This window comes from Typopeltis vanoorti, chromosome 21 (assembly GCF_054136105.1).
Source record: "Typopeltis vanoorti isolate ZY-2024b chromosome 21, IOZ_Tvanoo_1.0, whole genome shotgun sequence".
Classification (NCBI taxonomy): domain Eukaryota; kingdom Metazoa; phylum Arthropoda; class Arachnida; order Uropygi; family Thelyphonidae; genus Typopeltis; species Typopeltis vanoorti.
The window spans coordinates 37811876-37824964 of record NC_143569.1 but is presented as its reverse complement, the minus strand read 5'-3'; the positions used below and the strand labels follow the sequence as shown (position 1 = coordinate 37824964).

The following is a 13089-nucleotide window of genomic DNA, read 5'->3' as shown; positions in this document are numbered from 1 at the left end:
CCAAGAGATGACTGCACTTGTTTGCCAGTCTGTTCATCAGTTGCTGCTTATAATTAGTGAATAGTCTTGGGCCAGCTATCTCTGATTGGCTGGTGGAGATTGAACTTCCTAATCAGTCTCCAAAAGCTAGATAGTGTTAAAAGACCTCACCTTGCATACTCCCTATAAGGGAATAAAAGTTAGCTGATTTTTTTTTTTTAAGATGATTCACAAATGCTATTTTTAGTAACAAAAGTCTACTAAATTGAAACTTGCATCATGTCATATATATTTAACAGTTTGTAAAAATGTGCCCATTAGATGCCAGAGGAATATGTTATAAGGTCAAGCAAGTTCCCACCTGGCATATGACTGATGTGAGAGTAGAGCCTGGCATGAACATGTTAAGTTTTCTAGATACTAGTAACTTTTTATACCATCTGAAAAAGAAAAAGAAAAAAAAAAACACTGCTAATACTACAAAGATGTATTAACCACAAAATATTTGAGGTAATAATGCAAGCATCCAACTGCTAACATAAGCAATTGGATGCTTGCCACGAGATGCATTAATGTGTCTGAGCAGGTTATTCAAATAAGGAAATATATTTTGCAAAAACAACATGCATTAAAAACGTTTTTGATTGATCGGAATATTGGTAGAAAATACCAAATTACTGGTAAACCAGTATACCAGTTTACTGGTATTGCAATCCTAACTTATTACTGTCAATGAACTGCCACTTCTTGGATTGTCTTTAATGTTTGTTCAACTTTCACAGAAGTTAGACATCCACCATGACAATGTGCTACAAACCACTGCATTCTTTACAAACTTCAAATAAAGCATATGAACATCAGTTGGATTTTTTGAAATAAAGCTTCAAATTTGATGTACAAATGTTAGTCATTGCATTATTTGACCTGACTCAGATTCTTCCAATTTAAAATCTTTTCATGGAACAAGAAGACCACAAACAGAAAACAAACAGCATTTTACTCAGAATCTGGTTACAGCTGATACAAAGATGGAACCATTACATCATTCCATTTTTCCACAGTGTGCAAAACTTCTGAAATGACTTCTGAACTCCCACAGAGAATCTTATATTCTCAGCAACAATAAAATTATATGAAACTGTATTCAGCGGGAAAATTTTGAGCCTTTGAAGTTAGTTTCTGTCTGAAATGAAATGATTATATAGAAATCAGTCTCATTTGATCCTACTTCAAGCAGAGTTGTACATTTATATTTAAGTTTAATGAATCTCTTTGCAGTCGCACACTGTACTTAGTTAATGGAAAATGGTAAAATATCAGTATAATTTCAAAATTAATGAAGATTTACCCTTCTGTAGGCATCTTAAAGAACATTTAGCTTTTCAAAAGATTGGTGGATGAACTCAAAGTGCAAAACATTATGTTGTTAATTTGAAGTTATTTCATATTATTGCAGAGGGAGAGAAAAATTAGAAAATAGAGGAGAAATTTTTCAACCAGTGCATCATCCCAATTATGACATATGGATCAAAAACAGGCAATAACCAAACAAACACTGATAAAATGAGGAAAACTGAGTGCAGAATGGAGTGAGCCATGCTAAACATACAACTGAAAGACAAAATAAGCAATGAAGATATAAGAAAAGAAACAAAAATGTTGGATATAGGGGAAGATATTTTAAAATTAAAATGGAGATGGACAGGATGTATTGCTTGATGTAGCACTGTTGCCTAAATTGGGAAATATGGGTTTGGATTATAAAATATTATCATGGATAAGAGGATGGCTGAATGACAGATTGGTATATGAGAATGTGAGTCTGGAAAATTTTAGGTAACCAGTGGTGTACCACAAGAATCAGTCCTTGGTCCACTGTTATTCAATCTGTACATTAATAACATTGGGAAGGATTTGATAGGCGACATACAACTATTTGCTGATGATGCAAGGATAGGTAGGATAATCTGGAATGTGGCTGATATGTAGTACTTGCATATGATTTGAATAGGCTGGAATTGTGGGCATGAGAAAATGGATCTCAGTTCAATATCAGTAAATGTAAAGTTGTGCACTTTGGCATGATTAGACATCCAGTGTCGTATTATATTGGAGGGATTTATGCTAGAAGAAATTGACAGGCTAGAGATCTTGGATCTTTTGTATAGATGAATATTATGACAACTGTACTCTAGAATTTGGAATTCGATATCTTCTAACCAGATGTTCTGAATTATGCACAGCAAACAGTGTAAAACTTTTATACCTCCATATGCATTTCTGGTTGAATTTCATCTACTCCAGCTGCCTCTTCATATTTCAGGCTTTTGATGGCTTTTTTTATCTGTAGTATTAATGTTTACTTACCCCTGATTTCATCCCCTCCATGTGAGGTTTTATTTTGTTGGATGGGATTTCCCAGGTACTACTGGCCATTTTCGTTCTTATTCTTTTCTTCTGATAATCTTCACTCTATTTCTCCTGTGTCTTTCTTACTATTCTGTATTCCAGACCACCATCACTAGTAACACCTTGCTGTTGGTTTTCAGTGCAGTGTGACCTGTGAACATCCAGAATGGGGGATTCTAGTCTTGCATTACTTTGGCCTCTGCTTCAGCAAGACAAGTGGTTCTGGATGGCCCAGCCAGGATCATTGGTATGTGGACTTGCCTGTCAAGAGTGTTGCAGTAAGTTTCTTTCCCCATGGTCCAGAGACAGGGTTGCTGTGGTGCTCATACCTGCCACAAAACTTTAAACCTTTCTGGAGACATAATATCTGAGTGGGACCTCCTTGATGTTACCGATGAAGAGATATGCTCCAAACTCAAGGACCAAGGAGTGGCATGAGAAGAATAGTGATACTTAAGAACAGGTACCCGTTTCCCACTAGAATTATTATTATTATCTGAGACCTCCAGGGAGTCAAGGACTCATCGAGGGAGGCTACATATCATCCAAACTAGTGTCATACACTAGATGCACTCACTCCCTGTAAAAGCAAACTATTCCACTCATCACTGCTCTGTGAGAGAAAAACCTAGCTCTTACCCCTTTCTTGATTGTGAACAAATTTAACTTCATGGATGCCCCTATGTTCTCTCCCTACCTTCCATATAACGAAAAATTTCATCAGATGATATCCTATAACAATCCATTCAAAAGTTAATAGATCTCTCTCATATCAACCCTCTTTCTCGTGTTTAACCATTCTGTGATCCACATACTCACAGTCTGTCTTCATAATCTAAATCCCATAATCCAGATATAATCTTTGTAACTCTTCTTTGCACCCTTTCCACAGCTTCTTTATCCCCTTGGAATTCAGGAGGCCAAATCTGCATGCAATAATCCTGGTGTGATCTTATCAAAGCCTTATAAAGAGGTAAAATGACTTCCTTATCCTTACATGTCAAGTTTTGCTTCAACTTCACAATAGTCCTCTGAGTTGTATTTGCAACTTTTGCTATGTGACCTTTGAACTTCAAATTCCTATCCACCAATAAGTCAAGATCCCTTGCCTTCTCAGTTGTTCATAGCATAACCCCGCTAATATAATATGCCACTGGAAATCTAATCATGCCAAACTGCATAACTTTACACTTACTAATATTATTAACTAAGTATTTAAGGAAATTACAACGTCACTAAGATATACATTAAAATAAATTTTAATATACTTCAGTATTTCAGCAACCTGACGTTGCTGAAATATTGAAGTATACTGAACTGTGTGAAATTCAAGCACCGTTTCTCTTCGCAAAAGGCACTTCGTATTTATAACCATGCCAGCCAAGCCTTATTCAGAGAACAAATTGGCGTGACTCGCCGTTTCCTGAGTGAAGCTAACTCAGCTATACAGGCACTCGAAGATGACCTTTCAAGCACCTTAAGCCACGAAATTTGGTCTATTTTGTACGACAGCTCGTGCACTGCAGCAGAGAAAGAATTTAAAAAAGTACAAGATCGACACATCAAAAAATTTGAAAATTTAAAAAACAACTCGATCTCGAAACCACAACTTCCTACCGAAAGAGTAGTCAACCTTTCGTCAATTAATGTAAAACCTGAAGCACTCGACGCCCTCGCACATGGCCACAACTTCGCCATTGCACCCAGAAGAATACCTGCAGAAGATATTATGATAAGAATTGAACACAGATACGACACGTTCCAAACCACGTCGCCAACGATATTAGACTGGATGTAGCTTGTGTTCTGACCAAAGCTAAACCACCAAAAGCCAACATGCCCAGTAAGGAAATTAAATCTCTACTGGAATTAAAGAAAAACAAGAAAATAATAATCACCAAAGCTGATAAAGGGAACGCCACAGTATTGCTTAACCAAAAGGATTACACAGGTAAGCTTTCAGCTTACCTGTGTAATCCTTTTGGTTAAGCAATAATCAAGCTAATCCAAGCTAAATTTCCTCCTGATATCACAGTCCTTTTTCAGTTCACAATGAACTCAGGCTATTTTGTTTGGCAAGGAAAATTCTACAAACAAATAGAGTGGACAGCCATGGGTTCTCCACTCTCCCCACACTTGGCCAACTTTTATATGGAGACTTTTGAAGAGAAAGCCTTAAACTCTGCCCCACAAAAACCAACAATTTGGCTTCGCTACGTTGATGATGTGTTCGCTATTTGGCCACATGGCTCCGATGCACTCCTCTCCTTCCTAACACATAAACAACCAACACCCCAGAATCAAATTCACCCTGGAAGAAGAAAAAAACAACTGCCTTCTTAGACACACTAGTCGCCTGCCAGCCTGATGGAACCTTGGTTTTCTCAGTCTATAGAAAACCCACCCATACAGGCAGATACATTCACCAACAATCCCACCACCCCCTCCTCGTAACAATATGGAGTCATTAAGACACTACACAACAGGGTTAAACTTATCTGTTCAAATGACAATGCCCTAACCACAGAACTAAACCACATTCTCAACACTCTCAGCCAATGGCAACCCCCCCTCCCCCCAAAAAAAAATCCCAAAAAATATTGAAACCAGTAAACCACAACACCCCCCCCACACACAACAAGGATTACTCTAAATCCATCACCATACCCTATATCCAAGGCACCTCGGAAAAAATTACAAAAATCCTAAAAAAACATGACTTAACTTCTTGTTACAGACCATATAAAAAATTGTCATCCCTTATCCGCTGTACTAAAGACCAACCTCCCCCACTAGACCTACCTGGTGTATACCAGGTCCCTTGCAGCTGTAAGCTGTCCTACTTTGACCAAACAGGCAGGAGAGCCAATATCAGAATTTCAGAACACAAGGATTACATCCGGTTTCACCAGTACAGCCACTCTGGTCTTGCTGACCATGCGCTGGGTACCTGCCATAGAATACAGTGGAAGAAAGCCACATTAGACATTGTAGTAAATACAAGTACGAAAGGCTTTTCATGGAATCAGCTTCAGCCCTAAGAAACAATCCAAACCTCAACAAATTTGGCTGCATTTGACTGCCTCAAATTTGGGAAACCTACATCAGAATACCTTCAGCCCAGTCGCCCAAGAATACCAACATTGCCTGCTATGGGGTACCATCAGGACTTTAGGAGAAATAATAGCTTCCTACTTTTTCCTCATTTACTGTTTGTTGTGCCTGCGTGCACGTGTCTTGTTCTTAAGTTTCTTGAAAATGGCAACGTTACTTTGCCGAAATATTGAAGTATATTAAAATTTATTTTAATGTATATCCTAGTGACTAAGTAATTTCCTTAAATTACTTAGTTAAAAATGCATAACTAACTTCTAAGCCTTTCCACGAGAATTACTAACATTAAACTGATAGCCATTTTCATTTGCCCAGATTTCCAGCCTATTCATATCATTTTGTAAGTGCTGAATATCAGATGATACAACCAAAATGCTAATAGAAGCATTCCTACAATGGAATTGTCATGAATTCTGGCAAAACATCGACCTCGTGCAGAAGTACAAACCAATATGCTTCTGCTTGCAAGAAACATACCTGAAACCTAGTGATGATCTGGCTCTCCACAATGTGATTACCATTATTTGTAAGGACAGGACAGCAGATGGACCTGCTCAAGGAGGAGTTGCCATCCTTTTGGACAACCATATCATCTACTAGCAAACCCAAATTAACACCAGTGTAGAAGCAGATACTATAAGACTCTCTGTCATAGTATAACAAACAGTATGTTGCAACTAACTCTCTCCTGCCACAGATTTTTCTCAAGATTACCCTAATAATGTCATATTAGGTTACCATTCCCCCCCCCTTGCTTTTAATGTGGGATTTAAATAGACATTACACTCTCTGGAGTAGTTCCTGAACAAGCATCTTATGCATGTCTCCCTCTTAAACACAGTAGGCAACATTTTCTTCCATACGCCTACTCAAACATTCACTGCCATTGACCTAACTATCTGCTTGTTGTCTCTTTTCCGACTATTTAAGTGGGAACTGATGACAGCCTATTTGAGAGCGATCACTTTCCTGTGATATCCACTCTTCTGCATGTACTACATCATGGATATCACAATGGAAAATTGAGCATGATGACTAGTCCATCTTTTCATCATTAGCAGTTTTTGATTCTGCAACAGTCAGTTCATCTCCTATCAGTGATGCAGTGAAGCATGTAATAAATTATATTACAGTAGCACCCAACTCCAATTCCTAAAACATCTAGTCATTTTCCTAAACCATGATTAAATGCTGGTTGTTGTGCAATCATCATTTAATTGGGGTATCAGCATCATGTGGGGTATCAGCAGAAAGCTGATGTATTTTCTGCTGATACCCCACAGCAACAAATCTAATTGCTTACAGTACATACAAGTAGGGCATACAATTATCCTACTTGGTTTTTAATACCTTAATGGTAGTGCCATTAAGATATTAACTGAAACAGATGGTATCTTTGAGACCACTTAAAGGTCAGTAGAGTTTGCAATTTTCTCTATGAGAAATTTAATTGTCTTTTAGTATAATAAATTTAGTTTAATCCTTTATCCAAGTGTGAGCAAACAAAGTTTGCGCCTGAAAGTATCTTCAGGACTGGGTTAAGGTGGTAAACCACCCAGTCCTGAAGATACTTTCAGGCGCAAACTTTGTTTGCTCACACTTGGATAAAGGATTAAACTAAATTTATTATACTCTAACCAAGTGAAAAATAAACTTTCAACATCAATGTCTTTTAGTAGTTTTTCTTTTTTGCAATGCAAAATACTATACATATATTTGATGTACCTGCTCTTCAATATACTGTATATGCTTTTTTTTTTGCTTTATAAAACTTTTTATAAATTTTAATTACACTTTATAAATAGGTTAAAAATTACTTAAATCTTTTTCATATTAAAAATGTGACTTCAAAAAATCAGACCTTGCAATTTCTAGTATGAAACTGATTTTACTATTAATTATTTATTTATTACTGGAAATATTTGCAGTCTTTTATGGGTTTTTTTAATTAATATAATGGAACATCATCATCATGCATATCATGGTTTTAGGCCTAGCATGGCCTGTTCCGGCCTTAGAAGTCATCGTTTAAGAGAACGTCTTGGTTTTCTTTTTCCTAATGGCTTGTATTTTAAGGCTTGTTTTGGTAATCTTTCTGTTTTCATTCTTTGAATGTGTTCCATCCATTTATGTTTATATTTTTTAATTTTTTTCTATTACTAGTTCTTGGTTTAATTCTTTCATAATTTCTTCATTTCTTTTGTGATCAAATAGGGTATACTTTGCAGTTTTTCTCATAAACTTCATTTCTGCTGTTGTTAATCTTTGTTTGTCTTTTTTTGATTTATTGTCCAGATTTCGCTTCCATACATTAAGTCTGGTAGGGCTAATGTATTGTATACTTTTAGTCTGGTTTGTTTTTGAACTAGGTTTGGTTTAAATATAGAGTTATAATGGAACAAAATTAGGTTAATTCATTTTATAGGAAAGATTGTGTAAATTATCTCATTGTTTTTCTAAAGCTTGTCTTGAAAATAATTCAGTGTTAATTTCTTTTTATCCTGTTTGATAATATTTGTTTAAAGATATATGATTTAAAAGATTATTCTCTTTTTTCCAAAATTCATGCAGTAAGAAATATATGATATTATATATATTTGTCATCATGATTACAGTTTTAGTTATAACAAGAGACAGTGTTTTATTTTGAGATGTTTTTTTTTAAAATATCATATTAAAATATCATTTAAAATGGCATAATTTCTGAAAATTGAACTGTGTAGCTAATTGTTTGTGTATTGTGGGTGGGGGAAAGGATCTCAACAAAATTCTAAAATAAAAAGGGAAATGAGAATGGAAAACTTCCCTACTCTTACGGCCGATTTAAATAATTCATCTTAATGAAGATATAAATAGATCTTTATTAATTTCTATTTTTTTTTTTTAATCACTTATGCGCCTTGAAATATTTTTATTGATACCAGAGTCTTCAAAAAGTAAAATTCATATCAATTGAAAGTGAAAAATTTGAAATTATAAAGATTCATATAAATGCAAACACTATGCAGTATGAATAAAATTTTAATGTTGTTTAAGGCTCTAAACATTTGTCTTAAACAGTTAAACAGGACTTTTAAAATGCAATTTATTTATTGCTGTTTTTTAGGATGAAAAGAAAGGAAAAAATACAAGAAGGGACAGAGGAAGGAGGAGAGATGTATCCTCCAGCACTAAATCTTGGCAGAGAAATAAACGTCAACGCTCACAATCACCAACCCGAGAAAAAGATAATAAAAGGAGAAAAGCTGATGATACTGCTAGCAGCAGTAGCACAACAACTACTGCTACCACAACTACCAGCATTTCTGCTGCAGTCAGCAGTAGCAATAATAGTAGTATTTCTTCATCAGCTGCTGCTGCTACTACTGTTACTACAACAGTTGCTTCTACTCCCACTACTACTGCTGCTGCTGTTGCAGCTACGACAACGACGACAACAAATGCTACTGTTGCTGCTCCTCCTCCTCCACCCCCACTTCCCCCACCTCCTCCACCACCACCACCACCACCTACTACAAGTGCCACAGTAAATGTTACTTCTTCAAGCTCTGCAACTACCACTTCCATTGTGACTACTTTAGCTACTACCACAAGTACCACCACCACCACCACTGCTGCTGCTAATTCTCCTGCCACCACAACTGTTGTGATTACTACATCTTCAGCAGGCAGCATAATGACTTCTAATAATCAAAATGGGAAAGGTAGATGTGCCTCTTTTGTTATATATTAACTGTTGAAAATTTATTTACTTTATGTATGTAAATAATATTTAGGTTAATATCTGAGCAAACAACAGAAATTATTAGATACTATCTGTTTTTTTATTCCTCCTTTTGTCTGTCTACAGCAGTGGTTCCCAACTTATTTGGCTTACTTCCCCCTTTTCCAAAAAAAATTTATTCAGCATCCCTCTGGAAACTACTTTCTTTCTAAGACCTGACCAGCTCTACCTGATACATATAAAAGAAAATTGTATGAAAATCGGATCAGCAGTTCTCAAGTTATAAGCAAACAAACAGATAGATAAAAGAAACAAATTTGTGTTTTTATGCATCTAGTAGAGATTTTTGAAGTTTGGGAATAAGACACCTTTGAACTGAAATTTTAAAACTATGTATTCAGTTTTAAAGAAACATAAATTGCATGTAAACATAGGAAAAGTTGGACAAGTCTATTAAAATTAAGAAAAGAAACATAAATTGCACATATGTAAAAATCGCACATAAAATAGTAAATAATGATCAGTAATATAAAAACAATCCTAATGAGAAGGATGAGCCTGGTGTGCTGCTACCAATTTATTGATATTTAACTCTATATTTGTCAGCAGCATTCTTAAATCATGTGATCAGCTATTTGCAGTCAGTTTCTTTTTTTAAGTTAAAAGATTTGTGACCACACTGAACCGATGTGCCACAAAATGCGATTAAATTTTTTTTATTACAGCCCACAATCCAGAATGAAGTATGGGCATCTGCTTTTGCAACCAGAACTTTGGTACCTGTTTTTGAATTTTAATTTCAATTCCTCATTTGTTGTTACTTCTATCAGTTCTTGTAATTGTAAAGATTCTTCTGTGTTTGTACTTGAAAACAGGTCCACAACCCAGTTGGGTATTTTCATTTCAAGAATATCTTTAAATCATTGGTTGAAATCACAATGGAGAGCCTCCAAGTACTGACAATAGCTGAGCATGTCTTCATCACATATTTCCACTGTTGATAGATTGGGAAACTGGCTGAATTCTCCTCATCTAAATTTGTTTGTAGAGGACAAGTTTCGACACAAATACAGAAATAACAGCTTTTGTTTTTATTAAATTCAGCTCATCTCCTTGGAGCTGTAATAATATCTCCTCTTTACTTTATTTATTATTCGTTATTTCCTGATATTATTATTTATTTAATCATTTATTATTAAAACCTTCGAACTGTGCCTTTATATTTTCTTTTCCTTAGCAGTCGTAACACCGAGTTTGTAGTCGTTGCTTGAGCTAGTTCAATCACCTTTAATCCTCTCTGGCTATAATTTGACTTCCTCCCCCCCCCCTCTCAGGGTCGTAAGTATGCTATTCTTCACATGTACATAGTCTAGACTTAGGAAGTGCTTCGGGCTGGAACCAATTCCTTTGTCTATCTTGCTGACTTTCTCTTGCACTGATCTTTAAAAATTTATTTGTTTTTTCGGCTGCGCCATTAAAGATTGCGTAGAGGAATTGTATGTCTTTTCCATACATGCGTCCAGCTCAACACGGAAATATCTCTAAAATTTAATTCTAATTCAAGCAATGTTTAAACCAAAATCAGTCAGTCGTGGTATTCTATCTTCAGGACACACAAGTTCTATATTTTATGAGTCAGTGCATTGGTACGGCAGAATCAGGCAAGCTATTAACAAACAAAACTGTTTATTCATTCTAAATCAAGGTAATTACAAAGATTAATTCTACATATATCAAAATATCTATCTCTAATTTTGGCTAGAGATAGATATTTCTATCTCTAACCAAAATGACACAGCTAAATGACAATGGAAACAAAGTAAAACACGTGTCTGGTTCTCCGCTTGATTAGATTAGCAATTCTCGCAGCCCTTTTCATAAAAAAAAACAATATACATGCTCATAATAATCAGACACATGATTAGACATATATATATACACTTATACATAACTTAACTCAGACTTAAACAGAATTAGGCATAACTAAACTTTCCAATCAATTTCCCCTTCATCACATAACATTAGCAAATTTCTCTGAACTCTTAAACAATTAGTTCACAGTTAATTAGAAGTGTGACTTTCCGACTTCACAAAAAAAAATGTTCTATACGCTAATTAGCTATGGGAACAGCATTCTTAGCCTTAATTTTCACAATCTAGGAAAGTTCTACAAAATTCTTACTTGCAACCTTGTCAGCTAGTTCAGTACACAGAGATCACGTTCCTCTTCCTTCCGGTAAAAACCGTAGTTGGACACTAGTTCACGGCACCGATGATACAGCATACTAAGAGATCATCAAGAAACTTCGTGTTGGGACTTCTGGAATAGACTGTCACTGCTGTTACGAACCTCCTATCATCATTGGACTTCTGCTAGCTGGACGTGACTCCCCGTCGTTGGAACGGCTGGACACAGGATCCTCTTCGAAGCGAGACTGGAAACAAGAGCCAGGAACAGAACTTTGGCCCTTCGATTTTTCCCTTTTATCCTACTCTCCCAACCTTGGAATGGCCTCAGATTAAACCGCCTGGATATTCTTGGGGAGGGGGAGTTTCCTCCGCTACCTCGCTGTCGCTGAGTTGTGGCAGGAAAACCCTGTACTCCATTGACCTTCATGATTTTTGCTAGCCTCAGGTCAAGATGTCTAATCCTGTCTGAGCTATTTCTTTTTCTGTACAATTTCAGTGGTTCTAAAATATTTTAACAGATTCAATACAGCAAAAAAACTTGAGGTAAACGTTAATTCAATTACAAGTATTTTGTATAATTCGTTATTTTCAAGTAAAATCGGTATAGAAAAATTTTGTTCTAATTTTTCTTCATAGATTTTGCAGAGCTGTAGATTTGTTAAACAAGTCAGTCAAATAAGCTATGTCACTTTTGAAATTAATTAAAAACAATCCTCATGAGAAGGATTGTTCTTCATCGCATTTTTCCACTGTTGATAGATTTGGAAACTGGCTGAATTCACCTCATCCAAATTTTGTTTGTACAGGACAAGTTTCGACACAAACAGAGAAATAACAGCTTTTGTTTTTATTAAATTCAAGTCATCTCTTTGGAGCTGTAGATTTGTTTCATTAAATTTGTTAAACAGGTCGGTCAAATAAGCTACGTCACTTTTGAAATTAATCAAGTGGGCTCATAAAGAATCATCTCTGTTTTCTAGAAACTGTAGCACTGAGTCAAAGAGTTTACTAAATAGATTCAAAAAGACACCCTTTGATAGTCAATGAACTTAGCAACAAATTTAGCAATCAGTAAGGAAATGTTTTAAGAGGCACCAACCCAACATCATCTAATTTGTTTCAAAAAAATTTCTTTAAGTGCTTGAAACTACAATAAATCCTTATCTTTTTTATCAGCATTAACTTTTGTCTAATGTTCTTCTAGTTTTTGAAGGCTTCATAGATTCATTTGAAAAAACGTTTAGGCAAATCAGGCGCATTGGTAATGTTTTGTTCGTAGGCAGCTGAATAAAGCCGTACTTCAAATATTCAATATTATATTGTCTACATTTCTTTTTGGGTTCAGCACCATGATATTATCTGTAGAAAAAAAAAAAAGTTAAATTTACAAAATTGCTAGAATGCAATTTCTCATGTACCTAAACCAAATTACTTTTACAAGAAAAGGTATAAAAATACTCACATGAAACGTGCTGTTTTATTGGAACAAAAATAATTTGCTTTGTGTGTAATCTGTGTAAGGTACCAACTAGGTATCAGGTATGCACTAAAAGTTTTATGCACTACATCAAATTGCTAACTGCTTGTCACACAATTCAGAAACAATCTAAAAGTGATTACATATATCTCACGTGTTTATAGTATTATACAATGAACAAATCATGACATGACAT

At 35.4% G+C, this 13089-nt stretch overlaps 1 protein-coding gene across 1 annotated transcript in view; it reads left to right on the top strand.

The window, feature by feature from the left end:
• LOC150094747 (uncharacterized) overlaps positions 1–13089 on the top strand; it is a 437902-nt gene that overhangs the window by 266211 nt on the left and 158602 nt on the right. The window contains exon 15 of the mRNA XM_090410976.1: positions 8609–9206. Coding sequence (XP_090267102.1) covers positions 8609–9206 — 598 coding nt within the window. The remainder of the gene's footprint in view (positions 1–8608; positions 9207–13089) is intronic.